At 41.8% G+C, this 22,956-nt stretch overlaps 2 protein-coding genes across 5 annotated transcripts in view; both read right to left on the bottom strand.

Moving 5' to 3' along the window:
* LOC112231472 (interleukin-1 receptor type 2) overlaps positions 1 to 3,853 on the bottom strand; it is a 32,783-nt gene extending 28,930 nt beyond the window's left edge. The window contains exon 1 of one of the 3 annotated variants that reach the window (XM_042306485.1): positions 3,474 to 3,853. In XM_042306485.1, the coding sequence (XP_042162419.1) occupies positions 3,474 to 3,483 (10 nt within the window). In that variant the 5' untranslated portion in view covers positions 3,484 to 3,853. The remainder of the gene's footprint in view (positions 1 to 3,473) is intronic. The other 2 variants (XM_042306484.1, XM_042306486.1) reach the window with 2 other exon arrangements.
* Positions 3,854 to 4,094: 241 nt separating this feature from the next.
* On the bottom strand, positions 4,095 to 13,671 carry LOC112234773 (interleukin-1 receptor type 1). Of its 2 annotated transcripts, none has more exons than XM_024403073.2 (10): positions 13,595 to 13,671; positions 11,062 to 11,314; positions 10,790 to 10,970; positions 9,941 to 10,130; positions 7,890 to 7,952; positions 7,625 to 7,760; positions 6,256 to 6,401; positions 5,912 to 6,055; positions 5,209 to 5,382; positions 4,095 to 4,895 (listed from the first exon to the last, which is right to left on the bottom strand). In XM_024403073.2, exons 1-10 carry the CDS (start codon positions 13,668 to 13,670, stop codon positions 4,420 to 4,422), a joined length of 1,839 nt encoding a protein of 612 aa, XP_024258841.2. In that variant the 5' UTR covers position 13,671; the 3' UTR covers positions 4,095 to 4,419. The 2 variants fall into 2 exon arrangements, with proteins under 2 accessions (XP_024258841.2, XP_042162417.1); XM_042306483.1 differs by having other exon boundaries at positions 11,062 to 11,329; positions 13,595 to 13,670.
* Positions 13,672 to 22,956: the final 9,285 nt, after the last annotated feature.

Raw genomic sequence — 22,956 nt, 5'->3', positions numbered from 1 at the left:
GGGTGTTAAGGCATATGGGGGCAATTACAGTTGCATCACGGGTACAGGTAATGGCATTGATTATGGGAGATTGCCTGAAGCTGATTGCAGTAGTAACATAACCATTAATGCCACTTGGCCAGTTACAGGCCTAAACCAAACTAGTGGTCTGGCTGTGGATATGTGGACCCAAAAGAGTACTGCGACCCATTCTTAGAGGAGACTGGCAAGGTACGTGTGCTCTGACCAGTTTGATAATTCCACTGACCATTGTTGATGTTACTGCTGAACAGCTGTTGGGTTCTGTATCCAGGGGGCCTGAAAACATTCCATCCCATGGGAGACATAGACGTAGTGCTCCATGGACAGAGGATGTAGTTGACATACACACTAACCTGTTGGGAGTGCCAGTGGGGGTTCCTCATGAGTTTCAGGCCTTGGGTAGGAATGATGGACTCTGGCACTTACCACCTATTATAGGTCCAGCCATAGTGGATACTAGACAGACTGCATGGATTAATTACATCTACTATAAATTACTCCCGTGATGCACTCACTGGTATGTCTAAACAGCTGAAGGCCACATCTAGGGTTGCCAGACAGAATAGACTTGCTTTGGATATGCTTCTTGCCAGTCAGGGGGGTGTCTGTAAGATGTTCGGTGAACAATGTTACACGTTTATTCCTAATAACACCAGTCCAGATGGTAGTATATCTAAGGCTCTTAATGGGCTTGATGCACTATCTGCTGAGCTGAGGACCATGGCGGGGGTGGAGGAGTCTGGACTGTTCTCTTGGTTGGGAGCCTGGTTTGGTAAGTACACTGGTATGGTGGTTAGTGGATTTCTGACCCTAATTCTTGTATTTTTGTTATTGATGTGTTGTGCTGCTTGCATCATACCTTGTTTGAAGAAGTCTGTTACAGATGTGGTACAGGCTTCAGGTATGATGCCCTTGCTTGATGCTCCTGAAGGAGATGCAGATACAGAATCTAACTTCCGGAGACAGATGGGGCTGACTGAGGATGACCCCTGGTTTGCTGTGGGTGAGGTCGTGGAATGATAACTTCTTAAATACATAACGTGTACGATATAACTTGTCCTCTCTTATGTGAAAGTTTAGAGTCCCTGGGTGGCAAGGAGCCCACCTGGTGCAGGATAGGAGTAGCTGAGAGGACCAGATGGTTTATAATAATGCTTTGCTCTGCTTTACTCTGTTTTCCATGACCAAAGTTTTATCCTACATCTTACATGTCAATAAACAGTAAAGTCTTATCCTGTTTTTGTCAAAAGGGGGAGACAAAAGCACATAACACTGGTTGATTTTTATTTTTTCTTGGATGATTTTTCTTTTCTGTTTTTCTGTAAAAAAATAAAAATAATAATAATGTTTTATTAATAATAAACGTTTTATTATTTTCATGAAATGCTATTAACATATTACTATGTTGGGACAGCTGAAATAAAGGATAATGAGTGACACCCTAGCGGGTGTCAAAAGGGGGACTTAAATTTGACACCATTTTCTTTTATTCTGTTTTTAAATGAGCTGTTGTTCTCTTTTGACATGAGGGTTTTAAGTTCCTAGGTGGCTGGTAGCCAATCTAGTACATAGTGGGATCGAATGGAGGACATGAAGGTATTTTAAACTTTGTAACTGTTATATGATTCATTGCTGAATTTTTGTTCACACCCTTAGGGGTGTGAAAAAGGGGGATTGTTGGATCCTGTGTTTTACATTATAGCCATTACCATATATATGATTGAATATTATCTGCTGTTGGCTTGTGTGGATATATGTATGTGTTATGCAACATAGCTGACTTGAAACATTGTTAAAAGCTTCAGGGCCATGGGCCTTTCTCATGATGGAAAAATACAGAAGACAGGAACTTTGCAATGAGTTGGGGGGGCACATTCAGAGCGTGGGGTTGCAGAACAAGCGGTCTTTTGTTAGATAACAGGAGCCAGGTGCGAGATAACGGTATCGAGCATGAGCGCATGGATGTTCTTCACAGCAACAGTTACATCTATCAACAGAAGCGCCAAGAGGCGGGGACCCGCCTGAGCGCCTGCAATAGGCTGAGCAAGTTTAAACCACGCCCAGTCTCTACTCTGACAGGCCGGCTCGGAAGCCGGAACTACTACTGCCATCAGGGTATATTATAATATCTTTGTCAGGAACAAGTCAGTTCTCTGTTTTGCCCTGCGAGGTGGGATAGAGAGCCCGTATATCCGAAAATTGCATTTACCACTTATTGCTTAGCTAATAAAAAATACATAGGTGACTCATTGTCATATTTATCCTGATACCAGATTCGAATTGACGCAACTCTAACAGATCTAACAAGAAACGAATGGTTAAAGCTGGAATCCTTAGACGCTACATCCATTTTTGAACTTGTATATGAATGATATACTGTATACCCATTGACTCTTATAGGATATAACTTATGAATCCCACATGAGCTTAGTTCAACTGTTGTACACCATCAGAACCAAAATAAGCTTGTTTTACTCCAATGTTTGTAAACAATGTAAATGGAAACATCGTGGATGGTCAGTGCTTGCATCCATAGCGGTGTCTATGAATTTGAGTCTATATTTCTCCAGGCCCATCCCTCAGGTGCGGGGACCACTTTGTTTTTGATTCAATTAAGGATTCTAGCTTTAAAGTAGGATTTCTTAGGATTTTGGGATTGTAATTTGAGAAAATGTCCATAATATATCTGCAGTAATAGTGGAACGATAGTGTTTCACAGTTTAAGTATAACTTACTCGCCAGTGTTGACTGGCTGTGATATTCGCCTATTGTTTTCTCCCGCCGGAACGACATCTGTTGTCAAAATGGGGAAGCTGTTCTGACTTTGTGGCTATGTTATCTAGTAGAAATCCCCCTGTCAATTCCTGTTTGTAACGATTCTACACTGTTCGCTCAATTTCTGTTCATGTGAGAAAACAAACACGAAAATAGTGTAGGGGATCTATAGATATCTACTAGCACAATAGCAGATACCCATAGACTTCCACTAATTGCCTTAACGCAAGTGAGCATTGGCTTACCCCTTACCTCTAACTTCCTTCATACTGGACACAAAAATGGTATCCACGAGTTCATCTGACTCTGGGGAAGTAGATAAAGGACCTCATTGCCAAAATATAAAAGTATCCTTTTAAGGCCTGCAGTGTGAACAAGACTTGAGAGCCTCCAGGCAGAGCTGCATAAATGGGGACTAGCTAATGAGCCATTGCAATTGAGACACACGAGCCCCATGGTGGAGTTGCTTCTCCGCAAGGACCACAAACTTTACTGAAGACACTGTGTTGTGGTAGCCAGGTGGACCTCATGACATCGCTGCAGGACCATTCAAAAATCTATAAAGTTTCACTTTTTATCCGAACTTTTAACATGCTGTTAATCCTTCCTAATGGCTACCTTCATGCTACATAAACCCAAGTGTACCAATAGTTCGCAGTAACAATTGCAATACTTACATGAATCCATGTATTTTAGAGATGATAAACCCAAGGTCCTCCTCTTCACTTTGTTTCAGTGGTTTCAGGCTCGCGGAAGTGTGATTTTAAGTTAGATTCTTCGGTTTGGCAAGACAATGCTAGAGAATGTTTTCTTGAGGTGTGACACAACCTCAGCTGGATTTTCGCCCATTGGATTTTAGAATCCCCAGTACTCCTAACCACACTTTCTTTGAAATGGCCTATGATCACATTGGATTACAGTAAAGCAGGTTACCAGTCACAGCCAGTCCTACCTGTATGTAAACTAGACATAACAGAAGAGCTAGCACGCAACCAACTTGTGCAAATCGCCACACCCTTTCTGGGAAGTTTCAGGACTCTGCTTTCATTAATAAATCATAAGGTGTTTGTTAGTAGTCAGCTCACCATTTAGAAAACATTTAATATTAAATTTAATATAAGCTGTTCATAAATACTTTGGCCTCATAACAAATAACTGCATCCATAAATATTAGTTTAAACACAGCTTCTCATTGGAGGATTAACAAATCTGAAAAAAATATTTTAAAAATCCTAAATAAAGGAACATTGGTGGGAACATGTTTTAAGTAGACAAATAAAGACATCAAATACATTGTATAGAATGTACTGGGCTCTCTTTATTAAAGCTCTCTCACAGATGTGGTGTGTATGTACAACAGTGGTAAATTGTGTGTGTTTGAGTGGCTCTGCCAATATGTTCAGAATTATTCTTAACTGTGCATTTTACAACATTAATCGGCAGGATGATCAATCATCATCCCAGAGGATCAGTCCTCCAAAGTCTGATTCAAGAATATTTCATGGAAATGTGTTGTGAGAGTCAGGAAAAGCATTTATATTCTCCATTTTATCAGAAGTCCTTTCATTCAACATATTTCCTCCTTATATCTATCACTGTCCTCTCCAAAGCCCATCAATCCCATCACAAGTTCAACAGGCTGTTCTTCTCTGGGCACCTCGTTCTCATGCCCCTCACTGGCATATAATACCTCAACTCCTTCCAGAAGCGTGAGGACAAGAAAAGAGAGGGTGAGGAGAGAGGGGGCGAAGCCTGCTCCCCTCTCTTCTCCGCCACCTCTTTTCTCCACCTCCCACACCTCAACCCTTTGGACCTCCTTGTCCTGCTACTCTTCCACCAGCAGACAGCGCCCTGGCGCTCCCGGAGGTGGCGCACCGACTCAGGGAAGAGGGCCAGCTGTGTAGGAGTGACCTCCTCCAGCTCCACCAGGACCACCTTAAGGGAGCCCTCCAGCAGGGCATGGTGCATGGCCGTCTGCCTCTCGAAGCTCTGCCAGGCCTCCAGGACACCGCTGCTGTCACTGCAGAACGTAGAGCCAGAGTAGACCAGGAGGAGACACCGGCTGGCCAGCATGCTCTCCTCCACAGCATCTAATACGGCTAGAGGGAGAGGGGGTCAGGGAGAAGAAGAGGGAGGCGTCAGGGAGAAGAAGAGGGAGGCGGGAGGGAGAAGAAGAGGGAGGAGGGAGGGAGGGGGAAAGAGAGGAGGGAGGAGAAGAGGGAGAGGAAGAAAGGGAGCAGGGAAAAATGGTTATTAAAACATTGTTTAAGCATTAAGATGGTTTCATAAGGTCTTTATGACTTCAAAAAGATTCCACATATTTCATCATCATCATGCTACATGTGTACTAATGCCAATGCTAAGATAATCTTGTGGAACCTGGAGCCCCAGGGTCGAACCGAGATGTCTTACCTTCCCCTGGTAGGCTGTCCCGGCCCAGTATGAAGAGCCTGTAGCCACACCTCCCCTCCAGAACCTGGGGCAACGTGTGGAGGGCAAACATCTCTGCCTCTCCACAGGCCCTGCCCCCATCCCCAAACAGACGGGGGTAAGCCACGTACGCATCATACAGCTTCCCATCAGAGTCTGCCACATGCAGGACAGAGACAGGTAAAACAAAATAGGTGTTAGTGCTGGGCTGGAGCAAATGTCTCCACAAACCTGCCTAACAGAGGAGGCTTGGTTATTAATGACATCATAGCCTATCCAGTGCCTCGTATGAATCTTCCTGTTTCCTCTGTCATGGAAAATGCAGTGCTTGCATACTGCAGCTGTGGGATGTGCTACAGTACCTTGCTACTGATTTTACTTGTGGTCAGGTGGGGAATGGGAAACAAGCAATGCAACATTCATGTGTGTGGGTTTAAGTGTGGGCCTGGGGGTTTGTGGGGAGACATGCTGTATGTGCATGACTGTCTGTATCTGGTGTAGAATGTATGTTTATGCGAGTTTCCATTTTGTGAATGCACAGTATGCAATGAGTCTGCAGATAGTGTGTATGTGTCCATGCGTGTGTGCGCATGTCTGCGTGTGCGTGCTCAGGTATGTTTCTATTAATCTTTCCATGAGTGTACTTGGGCAGTATATGTGCGATAAACTGTCTCTCATTGCTTACCTGTGTTTGGGTAGAGAAGCGGGAACACCCTCCTTAGCGACAGCACAATGTCAATCTTGAAGCGATGGTAAATCACAACACTAACAGTAAACACCAATACCAGACTAGTCAGTAGTACCCCAATAGGGAACAGGTTGTTTGGATCTGTGCAGAAAAAGAGAGAAGATAGCATTTATAACAGTTTTTACCCAAGGTCAGGCTTTAATTCTTCAAACAATTTTCAAAAGTGGTGAGGTTGCAGTTGTTATAATACACTATCAAAACAAGAGTAAAGGGCCAGGATAATATGTGTGTGATCTCTTTTGAAAATGTTTTATGTTATCTTCCAGAAAGTGTTGTGTTACCTGTAGGCTGTAGTGTGAAGGAGGCAGAAGGACTGCCTCTGTCGCTGGAAACCTTACACGTGTAATGGATGGAAAAGTCTTCCTCTTCCACCGTCAAGAAATTCAAATTACGCTCCAACCATACACCCTTCACTTCTCCCCACTCCCTGGTTTAGGGGGAGGGGAAGAGAGGGAGAGAAGACAGACAAGTTCCCACTTGTGAACGCACACTCAAACCATGTTCAGGTATATGGGTCCTATTGTAATCTTAGCACTGTACCTGATATGGTACCAACAGTTTAGATACTATACAGTAGAACATCTATCTGGATGACACAGAATACATGTAAAGACCAACGTCAGAGTAGAGAAGCAGGTACGGGGAGTAAACATTAAATAAGGAACAGACATGGACCAGCATCAACACACAGATAACATAACATATGACAGGGGAAAAGAGCTGGGGAACTGACAGGGGAGGTCATAACACAGGTGATTGAATCCAGGTGAGTCCAATAATTTGCTGATGTGCACAATGAGGTAAGCAGGTGTGCGTAAGGATGGTGGCAGGAGTGCACAGTGCTGGGCAGCCTGGCGCGAGAGAATGGTAGCAGGCGTGACAAGTGCCATGAAAAAGTATTTCAGATTTTCTCTATTTTTGCATATTTCTTATACTGAATATTATCAGGTCTTCAAACAAAACCTAATATTAGATTGAGAACCTGAGTGTACAAAAATAATATATATACTTATTTCATTTATTTAATTAAAGTTATGCAAGTGTGAAAAAGTAATTGCTCCCTTACACTCTATAACTCATTGTGCCATCTTTAGCTGCAATGACTGCAACCTAATGCTTCCTGTAGTTGTTGATCAGTCTCTCACGTCGCTGTGGAGGGATTTTGGCCCACTATTGCATGCAGAATTGCTTTAACTCAGCGACATGTGAGTTTAAGCATGAACTGCTCGTTTCAAGTCCTGCCACAACATCTCAACTGGGACAGGTTTGGAATTTGACTTGGCCATTACAAAACTACACATGTGTTGCATTTGAACCATTTTCATGTAGACTTCACTGTGTGTTTAGGATCATTGCTGCATGACCCAGCTGCGCCTCAGCTTCAACTCACAGACAGATGGACAGAAAGTTGTTCAGGTTCTGAGGCACAGGGGAATTGGGTGGTGCATAACTTTTATAATATTTGTAACTTTTATTTGTAAACTCAAGTTCCCTTTATCTAATATTAGGTTTTGGTTGAAGATCTGATAACATTCAGTATAAAAAAAAAATACACAAAAAAAGAGCAAATCAGAAAGGGGGCAAATACTTCATGGAACTGTCAAATTATTACATTGTGTATTGTGATGCTGTTGTGTTGTCTCAACCTACCTTTCTGATTCCTGAAAGATGCGCTTTGAGACAATTTTGGAAATTGAGTTCTCTCTAGAAATCCAATTCAAATTTGCAAAATGTTTATTCCCCACACATGGGACAAACACCCGACACATCTTACTGAAGGAAGAACCTAGGGGACAAAACATTGAATTCTTTATTTGCGTCATGAATTAAAAGAACATTACAAACTCACGCGCACACACACACACAAACATATGCACACACATATACAGTACATGTTCTATAGTGGCTTACTCACCCAAATCTGCTTTGATGATCTCATTGGCAGGTTCAACCACTTTGGGCTCCAGGCAATACTCCACTGAAATGATGACAATGATTCCAAAACATCATAGACCGACAGAAATATGCAGTCACATGACCCTATTGAAAATTGCCCTTTCTAAGCTCTCACAGAGCAAAGTTTCAAAGCAGCCTCTATGAAATCATAACCTCTGATTCAGGGGCATGTACTGTACAGTGTCTTCAGAAAGTATCCACACCCCTTTACTGTAACGGCGTTCGTCTGTTGAAGGAGAGTCGGACCAAAATGCAGCGTGGTGGTTACTCATGTTCTTTAATGAAAAAAAATAGCGAAACATGAAATAACTAAATAAATACAAAAAACAAACAAACGTGAAAACCTAATTACAGCCTATCTGGTGAACACTACACAGAGACAGGAACAATCACCCACAAAATACACAGTGAAACCCAGGCTACCTAAATATGGTTCCCAATCAGAGACAACGAGAATCACCTGACTCTGATTGAGAAGCGCCTCAGGCAGCCAAGCCCATGCTAGACACACCCCTAATCAGCCACAATCCCAATGCCTACAAAAAACCCAATACGACAACACAATAAACCCATGTCACACCCTGGCCTGAACAAATAATTAAAGAAAACACAAAATACTAAGACCAAGGCGTGACATTTACCTTTTCCACAATTTGTTGTATTACAGCTTGAATTTAAAATGTATTACATTTAAATATTTGTATCACTGGCCAACACAGTATCCCATAATGTGAAAGTGGAATTATGTTTTTCAAAGTGTTTACAAATTAATAAAATATTTAAAGCTGAAATGTCTTCAGCCAATAAGTATTCAATGCCTTTCTTATGGCAAGCCTGAATACGTTCAGGAGTAAAATGTTGATTAACAAGTCACTTAATAAGTTGCATGGACTCACTCTGTGTGCAATAATAGTGTTGATCATGAATTTTGAATGACTACCAGATATCTTTACCCCACATATACAGCACAATTACATGTAAGGTCCCTCAGTTGAGCAGTGAATTTCAAACACAGGTTCTACCACAAAGACCAGGGAGGTTTCCCCAATGCCTCGCAAAGAAGGGAAATTATTATTAGATGGGTCAAGTAAAAATAAAGCAGACAGTGAATATCCCTTTGAGCATGGTGAAATAAGTTCAGGAGTAAAAATGAATTACACTTTGGATGGTTACAGTTTGGATGGTGTTTCAATACACCCATTCACTGCAAAGATACAGGTGTCCTTCTTAACTCAGTTGTCAGCGGCAGGAAACTGCTTAGGGATTTCACAATGAGGCCAATGGTGACTTTAAAACAGTTATGGACTTTAATGGATGTGATAGGAAGAAACTGAGGATGGATCAACAACATTGTAGTTACTCCACAATACTAACCTGATTGACAGAGTGAAAGGATGGAAGCCTATACAGAATAGAAATATTCTACAACATGCATCCTGTTTGCAATAAGGCACTAAAGTAAATCTGCAAAGAAAGTGGCAGAGCAATTCACTTTTTGTCCTGAATACAAAGTCTTAGGTTTGTGGAAAATCCAATGCAACACACAACTGACTACCACTCTCCCTATTTTCAAGCATAGTGGTGGCTGCATCGTGTTATGGGTATGCTTGTAATCGTTAAGGACTGGGGAGTTTTTCATTGTAAAAAAGAAACGGAATTCGGCTAAACACAGGCAAAATCGCGGAGGAAAACCTGGTTCAGTCTGCTTTCCAACAGGCACTAGGAGATGAATTCACCATTCAGCAGGTCAATAACCTTAAACACAAGGCCAAATCTACACAGAAGTTGTTTACAGTGAATGTTCCTGAGGAGCCGATTTACAGTTTAGACTTAAATCTGCTTGAAAATCTATGGCAGGACCTGACAAGGTGGTCTAGCAATCATCTGTAACCAGTTTGACTTTCACTGTCTCTGTAATGGCTGTGGTAAGGATTGGGGGTATATGGTAATAATCTGATCCTAGATCTGTGGTTAAGGACAACTTTTATGAGCTGTGCCAGCGATACTCACCGTCCACCATACCGTTGATGGTCTCTGAGATCCTGCCGCTGAACCCTTCCAAGTTAAAGGTCATGGTGCAGGTGTAGAACGCATTATCCTCAAGGGTGACCACTTTTACTCGGAGTAACTCCACAGTACTGTCACTGACATAACTAAACCTGTTCCACAAGGGATCATCTTCCACAATGGGTTCACAGCCCTGACAGGGTTAAAATAGAAATGCACACTGAAAGGTAGAGGTAATGGAATATGGCTTATAGTACAAAATTAATACACAATTCAATTACAGATAAGTTCTGATAATGTCTTACCTTAGAAGACCAACTCTCATAACAATTCAATGCAATACAATGTGTGAGAGAAATGAACAATGAAAGTGTATATAGTGTGTCTGAAGTAACATTGTCTGAAATGTAGTCACTAGTAGTAATAACCCTACATTCCTATAGTTTTAAACACAAATTAAGCATACATAGAAATGGACTGAATGACTGAAAATAAAGATTTCAAACAGGCTTTCCAGCATTGTCAAGCATGAGACCAGAAATCCGCCATGGCATTTCTGACACATCAGACCCTTTTTCCATTGAGGCCCCGACATTGGCCCATTTTCTTTCCTTGAGGCCCCCTAAAGGCCCGTTTTTTTGTCTCTGTGGCCCCCATTCTTAGCCAGATAATTCTAATTCTGTACAAAAAAACAAAAAAAGTTAGGCGATCCCATTGGACCAGCCCATTCGGTGTTTTCCCAAAATGCCATTTTTTCAAAATGCCAGATGGCTAGTTCGCCCCTGCTGTCAGGCGTCCCCTCTCAACACTCTCCTATTGCACTGCATTGTCTGTTTACCCCATTGGACTCACCTTGTACCACTGGATGGAGTAGTTGTCTACTTCCCTGATATGGTCACTCAATGGGCAGTTCAGGAAAGAGGTGGCTGTGTTGGTCAGGACCTGTTGGGCCTTTTCTGGTCGACCGCATTTTTCTGGGTTGGTGTGGTTCACAATCAGTAAGGCAACCTTCTTGTAGCACTCAGAGGGTAGTCTGTTATCAAAGGTAACAGGAAAGATTTACACCACACACTCATATACACACACATATACACACACACAGCAGACAAATGTATAGCCCCTACCTCACAACACACTCATAGTCTCCAGCATCTTCCATCGTGATGTTAAAAATCCAGAGTGTCTTCCCCCGCACCAGAGTCTTTCCTGTCTCCCTGGTCAGCTCTGTCCCAGTCCTTAGGTAATACCATGAGATGTTATAGGGGATGCTGCGGTTGTCAGACACGTTGAGGTCCAACAGGGTGGATGTCAACATGGCAGCATCACCGGAAACTGAAAAGACCCACTCAGTCTCTCGTCCTTTGTCCTCACAGAGCTCTGCACACAAAGAATCTATAGAGTAAAGACAAACATGCAGTACAGGGACTGTTTGAGGACCACCATCTTATTTAACGAGTCCACGTCTTAAAGAACAGAATATGTTGGGGAAATGATGCAGACCAAAAAAGTATGCAATTATTATGCGTGTCATGTAGTATGCATAGACAGAGTTTTTACAGAGATGGTCTTTCAAAATATATCTCTTCACAACAAATTCTCCAGTGTTCATTTTTTTATTAACACTAATGGTGTTAAATCAATACTGAAATTGTTGAGTCTATGGACCCATAGACACCAGAGTAGTGTTAAATGAACACACTGATTAGTGTAAAGCCTTATTCAAATATTTCCCACAGTGCCTTGCCTTTCGAGCAAATTGTAGTTACCACCCGTGACTGTATTTTTTTGTGACAGAGACATAATTGTTGCATTCATCCATTTTTTGTCCTGTAGACTTCAAAAAGTAAGATCCTAAATTAATATGTTGTCATAAAAATGGTATATTTAACACAATGCCATATGTATTTCATAAGGCCTTATTTTGCAGGCATAGTTTTAACCAAATACAGGGGCCTGAAACTCATACACGTCACTTTGAACAAAAACCATGCCCATCATCATATTTCCCAGCATGCTCTATTGCAGGAAGATTTTTTTTTTTAATTGTTTGTTTCAATATCTGTTTGTGCAGGTACATTGGTACATTGATTGATTACGTGTTTGTAGCCCATTAGCAACAAACGTAAACCTTTTATTCTGAGAGTGTAATACAAGGGCCTGAAATCCATGTTTTACAAGCCACATCAGGCCTGCAAATCACATTATGCTGGCTTACGATGTGATGGAGGGTGGAGATCCAACAGTTGGAAAATGAATTCACCTGCAACCTGCATTCAGAATGACTGTCAGGGTTAGGAACATTAGGAACTACCTGATTTGAACTAAGTGATTGGATTAGTTTAGAAAAATGTATGTAGTTTATATTTGTGTAGTCTACGATAAATCAGTCAATCAATGTACGTGCACAAACATAGATATTGAAACAAACAATTCTAAAATATCAACCTGCAAAACAGCATACGCCGGTCGTAGTTTTGGTTCAAAGTGATGTATATGAGTTTCAGGCCTCTGTATTAGGGTAAAACTAGGTCCTCAAAATAAGGCCTTACGAAAGACATATGGTATTGTGTTAAATATATATATTTTATGATAACATTCACTAAGGATCTCATTTAATACTGGGTGAACTCCATATGACTGAAAATGGATGAATGCAACAACCATGTCTCTGTTAATAACAAATATTGTCATGGGTGGTAACTACAATTTACTCAGAAGGCAAGACAATCTGGGAAATATTTGAATAAGGCTTTACACTGAGCAGAAAGTTGATTTAACATGGTTCCGGTTTTTTATATGGGGTCCATAGACAACACTTTCAGTGTTGATTTAAAGGTCATGAATAGTTTAAAGGAAGTTTTTCATGACATTGGATGATATTTGAAGGAAACCAGATCAAATTATGATGATCAAGGTATGAAAAATGACTGTAGATTCTACATTGATAAAGTTTGATCATAAAGTTACTGGTCCCCTCCCCCACGTCAAACACTTAGATGAATTATTTAGGTAACAACGTGACATCACATTAACTCTTATTTTAATACACCAATGGTACTCTACCATGATATTCTCTTACCTAATTTAAATAACTATAATCTTTTAACCAACATCGGAGAAGACATGTTTGCAGAGGGGCATGGTTTATATAGCTAGATAGCTACTCTACTGGTGCCAAAATGTGACTGTATGGTGTCAGAAAATATAATTACACATTTACACTATTAATCTATGGCAAATATTCTTATATTTTTCCCCTTTCATGTTTGTCTGGTGTTAGCTAGTTACTGGTTAGCCAGGTCTTCAGCCAGTATGGAACAAATGGGGGAAGGGTAGTTTAAAACTGCACGCAGATATTTGCAGTGTTGCTTTATAAAATGATATAATTCACAAGCATTTCGCTACACTCGCATTAACATCTGCTAACCATGTGTATGTGACAAATAACATTTGATTTGATTTGATTTGATTTAATTCCATCAACACCCACCAGAGGTCAGACTTAAATCATGACAAAGTGAAGGACCATGTTTCCGGATATAGAGCTGTTAACTTGATCCAGTTTAATTCAATCAGTACTTCTAGCTGTCCTGGTAACATGGTTGATTGATTGATTGATGGCTGATGAATTCTGTGGGTAAAGTTCATCCTACTTACCTCCTACTGCCTTGGAGTTGCCAGTGAGACAGAGGAGTGAGAAGAGCAAGAGCTGCAACCTCTGACTCCAATCCATAGCTGAAACAAAGAGACACACAGAATCACTTGTGAGTTTTAGTCACACATTGACATAATAGACTCAAACAAACTATCAGAATCTTCAGCAAGTGAAATGATCAGACACACAAAAGTACCATGCTTCTTTCTGACCATCCACTTAATCCCTTACTTGTCAACTGAATGTCTGTCTCCCACACTCCACAGCTACACAGATTATCCAGTGTTAAATCAACACAGAGAGTGTTAAATTAACACTGAAAGTGTGTACCCCTATAGACACTGGAACATTTGAAATAAACACACTGCTAGGTGTAAAGCCTTATTTTTTATTTGTTTTTACTTTATCCTCGAGTGCATTGCCTTTCAAGTGAATTGTAGAGATACAGTACTATCCGAGACTGTATTTGTTAGTGACAGAGTCATGGTTGTTGCATTCATCAGCTGTCCGAGCAGCTAACCGATCGCTGCAGCTGTACATAGCCCATCTGTAAATAGCCCATCCAATCTACCTACTTCATCCCCATAATGTTTTTATTTACTTTTCTGCTCTTTTGCACACCAGTATTTCTACTTGCACATCATCATCTGCACATCTATCACACCAGTGTTAATTTGCTAAATTGTAATCACTTGCTACTGTGGCCTATTTATTGGCTTACGTCCTCACGCCATTTGCACACACTGTATATAGCCTCTTTTTATTTTCTATTGTGTTATTGACTGTACGCTTGTTTATTCCATGTGTAACTCTGTGTTGTTGTTTGTGTCACACTGCTTTGCTTTATTGTGGTCAGGTAGCAGTTGTAAATGAGAACTTGTTCTCAACTAGCCTACCTGGTTAAATAAAGGTTAAATAAAATAAATATATATATTTTCAGTCCAAGGGACTACACCAAGTGAGATCCTGAGCAAATATGTTATCATAAATTGTTTATTATTTAACACAATACAAAACATTATTCATATGGCATAATGTTAAGGGCCTACTCTGAACATAACTAAATGTTGATAACACTCAGTGTTGTAAAATAACCCCAGCGTTGGTGTTAATAACCAGAGTTGAACCAAAACCACACCCATTATAATCATATTTTACAGCGTGCTCTATTTCAGGTTGATTTATTAAAAATTGCAAGTACAATAATTAATTAATGTTATGCATCTCAAATATATATGTCATACATTTTCCAAACTAAGTCGACGTGTTACTTGGATTTATTGCGCCAGTTACTGAAATGGTTGTTCCAGTTTAGATGCTTTAGGTCAGGTATTCCCAAGTTACAATGTACATACCCCAGATATATACATACCCAAGATATAAATGTGATTCACATTTTCAAACAGTATATTTTTATATTTTCCAACGGGGCTATGTATTTGGGTGAGGTTTGTTTCTCACCTTAGTAGCCTTGTTTCACTGCCAAAAATCAAAAGCGAAATAACAACACAATGTCAAATACAGGTAGCCTAGTCAAATAATTAACATCCAATCACATTAACCGTTACTCTCTCACGGGAATTCCGATAACGGTCCGTATGTAGCCAACTGCGCTGGTGCTCATTCTGTTTGCTAGAAAATGGATAAATGGTTAAAAAAAAGTAAGGTCCGCGTCCATAGAGACACATACCAGCAGTACTACACCTGCACCTGTCGACAACACAAGTTGTTCTGCTTCCACGAACACATCCAATGCTAGCATCAGTAGTTCTACATTTGTTGTTAGCCCAGCTAGCATGGACACAGACAGTTGTGAATCTGATGCAGCCGAAGAGCTACTCCCCCCTTACCCGGGAAAGCACCGAGCAACAGACAGGGACGTTGGACCATTGAAGAGGCGCAAATATGATGGGAACTACATTGATTTGGGGTTCACTTATATTGGGAGTAGTGCCTTTCCTCAGCCACAGTGTGTCATATGTGAAAAAAGTACTATCTCACAACTCGATGAAACCTTCACTCTTGCACAGACATTTAGAAACAGAACATGCCAAACTTAAAAATAAGCCACGGGAGGTTTTGAGCGAAAATTAAGATCACTTTCGAGTAGTAAGACATGTATAAAAGCAACATATACCATTAATAAGAATTTGTTCTTAACTGACTTGCCTAGTTAAATAAAGGTTAAATAAATTAAAACATTTCATTGACAGTGTGGGAGAGTAACCTTCATTCACTTTCCTCTATGCCAGATGTGGTGATCGTCTACTAATGACTTACTATAATAAGCTTAATACTGTACTTCTCTCGGAGCATTCCCACCATCCATTTGAATAGGCAAACATTGTTACTGCAGCTGGTTGGCTGAAGTCGTTAATTGTCCATTTCGGGAACACTTTACTGTAGGTGTCCTTACGAATGCATTCATGAAGCCTTTTTAACAGCTGTGTTACACATTATAATATTTGTCATAAGCTGTCATGAACAGTTTTAAATGGTAATGAGTTGCGGCATTAGATTATATAAAACTAGTTATAATTGGTGTCAAAGAGGACTGTTCATCCTGTCATATGCTCTAATGTCAACTGCTACACAGTCTACATGACAACTTCAAATCAAATCAAATTTTATTTGTCACATACACATGGTTAGCAGATGTTAATGCGAGTGTAGCGAAATGCTTGTGCTTCTAGTTCCGACAATGCAGTAATAACGAACAAGTAATCTAACTAACAATTCCAAAAAAACTACTGTCTTATACACAGTGTAAGGGGATAAAGAATATGTACATAAGGATATATGAATGAGTGATGGTACAGAGCAGCATAGGCAAGATACAGTAGATGATATCGAGTACAGTATATACATATGAGATGAGTATGTAAACCAAGTGGCGTAGTTAAAGTGGCTAGTGATACATGTATTACATAAGGATGCAGTCGATGATATAGAGTACAGTATCTACGTATGCATATGAGATGAATAATGTAGGGTAAGTAACATTATATAAGGTAGCATTGTTTAAAGTGGCTAGTGATATATTTACATCATTTCCCATCAATTCCCATGATTAAAGTGGCTGGAGTAGAGTCAGTGTCATTGACAGTGTGTTGGCAGTAGCCACTCAATGTTAGTGATGGCTGTTTAACAGTCTGATGGCCTTGAGATAGAAGCTGTTTCTCAGTCTCTCGGCCCAGCTTTGATGCACCTGTACTGACCTCGCCTTCTGGATGACAGCGGGGTGAACAGGCAGTGGCTCGGGTGGTTGATGTCCTTGATGATCTTTATGGCCTTCCTGTAGCATCGGGTGGTGTAGGTGTCCTGGAGGGCAGGTAGTTTGCCCCCGGTGATGCGTTGTGCAGACCTCACTACCCTCTGGAGAGCCTTACGGTTGAGGGCGGTGCAGTTGCCATACCAGGCGGTGATACAGCCCGCCAGGATGCTCTCGATTGTGCATCTGTAGAAGTTTGTGAGTGCTTTTGGTGACAAGCCGAATTTCTTCAGCCTCCTGAGGTTGAAGAGGCGCTGCTGCGCCTTCCTCACGATGCTGTCTGTGTGAGTGGACCAATTCAGTTTGTCTGTGATGTGTATGCCGAGGAACTTAAAACTTGCTACCCTCTCCACTACTGTTCCATCGATGTGGATGGGGGTGTTCCCTCTGCTGTTTCCTGAAGTCCACAATCATCTCCTTAGTTTTGTTGACGTTGAGTGTGAGGTTATTTTCCTGACACCACACTCCGAGGGCCCTCACCTCCTCCCTGTAGGCCGTCTCGTCGTTATTGGTAATCAAGCCTACCACTGTTGTGTCGTCCGCAAACTTGATGATTGAGTTGGAGGCGTGCATGGCCACGCAGTCGTGGGTGAACAGGGAGTACAGGAGAGGGCTCAGAACGCACCCTTGTGGGGCCCCAGTGTTGAGGATCAGCGGGGAGGAGATGTTGTTGCCTACCCTCACCACCTGGGGGCGGCCCGTCAGGAAGTCCAGTACCCAGTTGCACAGGGCGGGGTCGAGACCCAGGGTCTCGAGCTTGATGACGAGCTTGGAGGGTACTATGGTGTTGAATGCCGAGCTGTAGTCGATGAACAGCATTCTCACATAGGTATTCCTCTTGTCCAGATGGGTTAGGGCAGTGTGCAGTGTGGTTGAGATTGCATCGTCTGTGGACCTATTTGGGCGGTAAGCAAATTGGAGTGGGTCAAGGGTGTCAGGTAGGGTGGAGGTGATATGGTCCTTGACTAGTCTCTCAAAGCACTTCATGATGACGGATGTGAGTGCTACGGGGCGGTAGTCGTTTAGCTCAGTTACCTTAGCTTTCTTGGGAACAGGAACAATGGTGGCCCTCTTGAAGCATGTGGGAACAGCAGACTGGTATAGGGATTGATTGAATATGTCCGTAAACACACCGGCCAGCTGGTCTGCGCATGCTCTGAGGGCGCGGCTGGGGATGCCGTCTGGGCCTGCAGCCTTGCGAGGGTTAACACGTCTAAATGTCTTACTCACTTCGGCTGCAGTGAAGGAGAGACCGCATGTTTTCGTTGCAGGCCGTGTCAGTGGCACTGTATTGTCCTCAAAGCGGGCAAAAAGTTATTTAGTCTGCCTGGGAGCAAGACATCCTGGTCCGTGACTGGGCTGGGTTTCTTCCTGTAGTCCGTGATTGACTGTAGACCCTGCCACATGCCTCTTGTGTCTGAGCCGTTGAATTGAGATTCTACTTTGTCTCTGTACTGGCGCTTAGCTTGTTTGATAGCCTTGCGGAGGGAATAGCTGCACTGTTTGTATTCAGTCATGTCACCAGACACCTTGCCCTGATTAAAAGCAGTGGTTCACGCCTTCAGTTCCACACAAATGCTGCCATCAATCCACGGTTTCTTGTTAGGGAATGTTTTAATCGTTGCTATGGGAACGACATCTTCAACGCAAGTTCTAATGAACTCGCACACCGAATCAGCGTATTCGTCAATGTTGTTGTCTGACGCAATACGAAACATCTCCCAGTCCACGTGATGGAAGCAGTCTTGGAGTGTGGAGTCAGCTTGGTCGGACCAGCGTTGGACAGACCTCAGCGTGGGAGCTTCTCGTTTTAGTTTCTGTCTGTAGGCAGGGATCAACAAAATGGAGTCGTGGTCAGCTTTTCCGAAAGGGGGCGGGGCAGGGCCTTATATGCGTCTCGGAAGTTAGAGTAACAATGATCCAGGGTCTTTCCACCCCTGGTTGCGCAATCGATATGCTGATAAAATTTAGGGAGTCTTGTTTTCAGATTAGCCTTGTTAAAATCCCCAGCTACAATGAATGCAGCCTCCGGATAAATCGTTTCCAGTTTGCAGAGAGTTAAATAAAGTTCGTTCAGAGCAATCGATGTGTCTGCTTGGGGGGGGGATATATACGGCTGTGATTATAATCGAAGAGAATTCTCTTGGTAGATAATGCGGTCTACATTTGATTGTGAGGAATTCTAAATCAGGTGAACAGAAGGATTTGAGTTCCTGTATGTTTCTTTCATCACACCATGTCACGTTGGCCATAAGGCATACGCCCCCGCCCCTCTTCTTACCAGAAAGATGTTCGTTTCTGTCCGCGCGATGCGTGGAGAAACCCGCTGGCTGCACCGCTTCGGATTGCGTCTCTCCAGTGAGCCATGTTTCCGTGAAGCAGAGAACGTTACAGTCTCTGATGTCCCTCTGGAATGCTACCCTTGCTCGGATTTCATCAACCTTGTTGTCAAGAGACTGGACATTGGCAAGAAGAATGCTAGGAAGTGGTGCACGATGTGCCCGTCTCCGGAGTCTGACCAGAAGACCGCTTCGTTTCCAACTTTTGTCATATGTTATTACATGCTACATAAGAGTCTACATACCAGATGTTATAACAGGGTGTTTTGTCATTTACCAACCTCTGTGTCACATTATTAAATTGAATGGATTGAATGGAATGACGGACATCATAACCTTGTCATATGGCTTTATAGTGTGTGCACAAACACCTTCAGTATAGTGACTTTCATTTGAAGTGTTATGAAACAGCTACTGTATGAATGTGCTTATACCACAGGTCGAGTTGAATATCACAAAATGTTACCATTCAAATGATCTCCAAGAAACATGGGCAAATGGGAGCACAGATGTAGATTTGATTCTGGCGCCTACTAGCACTCTTGACTCCACATCCTGTAGTGCTTCTGTAGTGCTTCTTATCGCTGTAGCCTAGCAGTTAACAGCGCTGGGCTAGTAACTGAAAGATTGCAGGTTCGAATCCCCAAGCTTACTTGGTGAAAAATCTGTTTATTCTCTTGAGCAAGGCACTTAACCCTAATTAACCCTAATCACTCTGGATAAGAGCGTCTACTAAATTACTAAAATCTAAATGCATATCGCCAATGGCACATCATCCAGAATATACACTATGTTGTTACACGATATAAAGCAAAGATATTGAAAACTCCATGTAGAAGCAGAATGTACATTTGATATCACTCTCATTACAAGTGGACATAAGTAGTCTGACACCACACAGTTGATAACTTAGTTATAATAACAGCTGAAATACAGTTATACACCTCCACTGTGAAGTGTGTCTGTCAGATTTAGTATAATCTGGCCAGTCAACCAAACATTCCCCTTGATAAAAAGTCAAGCTTGTATTGAAGGAGGGAATTGAAAAGTCCAAGAGACTATCATGTTTCAGGAGAAGACCCAGATGCAGACAGTGTCAAAGTAACAAAAGTTTATTACTAGAACAGGGGCAGGCAAAGTGACAGGTCAAGGGCAGGCAGAGGTCAGTAATCCAGATCAGAGTCCATAAGGCACAGAACGGCAGGCAGTCGCGGGGCCAGGGCAGGCAGAGTGGTCAAAAAACAGGAAAACAGAAACTAGAACAAGGCAGGAGCAAGGGAAAAACACTGGTAGGCTTGATGAACAAAACGAACTGGCAACAGAGAACACAGGTATAAATACACTGAGGATAATGGGGAAGATGGGCGACACCTGGAGGGGGATGGAGACAAGGACAAAGACAGGTGAAACAGATCAGGGTGTGACAGAGTCAAGTCATGCAGTGAGTCAATCCAGACCAGCTGAGAACAGGAAGCTTAGCTTTCACAACCCTGACCTCATGACTCTTACGCCTCACAGTATCATCACTCCAGGGATAGCCAACCCTGCTGCTGGACAGCAACTGGGGTTGCAGGCTTTTGCTAAATCACACCTGATGTTTGACATTTTACTGCACTATAAGGATCTAATAACGCAAGCAATTCGCTGCACCCACTATAACAACTACTAAACTGTCTATGTGAGCAATAAACTTTGATTCGATTTTTGATTCAACTAATCAGTCCTAGTGAGCAGCTAGCAGAATCATGTGTTCTTGTGAAGGGTTTGAGTGCAGCAAGGTAGTTCTCCCAGGTTAGGTTTGTTCACCCCTGGTGATCATTTTCATTCAACTAATAGCAGTCTTTATGTGGTGGAATGTGTCTGGCCCTGCTCCAGGTATGAGGTATTAGCTCGCCTACCTGCGTGTCACGGGCTGTGGTGGTTGACTACCGTCACGGGCTGTGGTGGTTGACTACCGTGGTGACTCCTGTAGTCAAATATTTTTTGTTTTCCGTGAAGGCCTGCCCCAGATTGTCTCTACACAGAAATTCCTCTATGGACTTCACCAAGTGAGATCCTATGTGAATATGTTATCATTCAAATTGATCTATTTAAAGGTATTGGACAGTCAAAATCATGTTTTCCATGAAACTGGATGACATTTGAAGGAAACCAGATCAAACTATGATGACCGAAGTATGAAAAATGACAATTGATTCTAGATTGATAATGTTTGATCATAAAGTTACTGGTCACCTCCCCCATGTCAAACACTTGGATTCATTATTAACGGGACAAGGTGACATCGCCTTCAGTCTCATTTTAATGAACCAATTGCAACATTTAAAAAAGTACTGCTTGTAACCAACTTTGGAGAAGGCATGTTTACATAGGGATGTGGTATATAGCTAGATACCTACTCTACTCGTGCCAAAATGTGACTTTAGGGTGTCATCAAATATAAAAGTTTACCCTGTTCATCAATGGCAACGATTCTTATATGTTTCCCCTTTCATCTCTGTCTGGTGTTAGCTAGTTACTGGCTAGCTAGGTCTTCAGCTAGCATGGAACAAAGGGGGTAGGTGTCATTCAAAACTCATGTCTTTTAAAAAAGAGCAAGGTTGGTTTTGGGGACTCTGGGTTACTGAGATATGACCGAGCGGGTCAAATCAGAAGACTGGAGGCTTGACGTAGTAGGGGTGTGGTTTCAGGAAGTCATTTTTGGCCACCCGTGAGAGTAAATGTAATTTCAGTTCATCTGTTCTGTTGAATTGCTAACTATTTTTTTTAGCTTTAATTAAGCCTACATAAGTATATGAGTTCCTTAAAAGCCTATGCAAATCATAATTGGATATCCCCAATGGGATAGTAATAATAATGTTTAAAAAAATGTATTAGATTATGTGATGTGGAATAACTTTCAAGTAAAATGTTAAGTTGCAGTATACAAAATTAACATGTCCAACAGGAATGACATTTACTCTCACGGGTGGCCAAAAATAACTATCTAAAAGCCACATCCCTAATAAGCCACACCTCCTGAAAATAATCTATGGATTATGTTAAAAAAGACCGAGCTGCTTGGGCAACCAGAAAGAAAGTGAATAAAATCGAATTTGTAAACCCATGTTTGGATCATTTGAAAAACCCAACATAGTGGGTTATTCACGCAATCTGTCACATTATGCTGGCTTGCAAAGTGATGTGTAAATCTGATAAATATCCAGCAAGAATGGGGATATCCAACCTGAATTTTAGATCACCAGCAACCTGCATTCAGAATGACTGCCAGGGTTGAGAAAACTGAAATATGACACCACCTAAAGCAGTGGTTCCCAACCTTTTTATAGTCCCGTACCCCTTAAAACATTCAAACTCCAGCTGCATCCCCTCTAGCACCAGGGTCAGTGCACTCTCAAACGTTGTTTTTTGCCATCATTGTAAGTCTGCCATACGCACACTATATGATACATTTATTAAACATAAGAATGAGTGAGAGTTTTGTTACAACCCGGCTCATGGGAAGTGACAACGAGCTCTTATAGGGCCAGGGCACAAATAATAATGTAATAATAATCAATAATTTTATATAACCATCTTACATATACAACCTTATTTGTTCATTGAAAATGGTGAGTAACTCACCACAGGTTAATGAGAAGGGTGTGCTTGAAAGGATTGCACATAACTCTGCAATGTTGTGTTGTATTGGAGAGAGTCTCAGTCTTAAATCATTTTCCACACACAGTCTGTGCCTGTATTTAATTTTTATGCT

Source organism: Oncorhynchus tshawytscha, linkage group LG26 (genome assembly GCF_018296145.1).
Source record: "Oncorhynchus tshawytscha isolate Ot180627B linkage group LG26, Otsh_v2.0, whole genome shotgun sequence".
NCBI classification, from domain to species: domain Eukaryota; kingdom Metazoa; phylum Chordata; class Actinopteri; order Salmoniformes; family Salmonidae; genus Oncorhynchus; species Oncorhynchus tshawytscha.
This window is presented reverse-complemented; position numbering and strand designations above follow the sequence as displayed.

Excerpts from the sequence above, each read along its gene's own strand:
- LOC112234773 (XM_042306483.1), bottom strand. The coding sequence starts at position 13,670 with ATGGATTGGAGTCAGAGGTTGCAGCTCTTGCTCTTCTCACTCCTCTGT. Across the intron at positions 7,953-9,940 it reads CATCAACGGTATGGTGGACG|TGGAGTATTGCCTGGAGCCC; the intron begins GTGAGTATCGCT and ends TCATCATTTCAG. Across the intron at positions 6,402-7,624 it reads ATCTTTCAGGAATCAGAAAG|GGAGTGGGGAGAAGTGAAGG; the intron begins GTAGGTTGAGAC and ends CCCCTAAACCAG.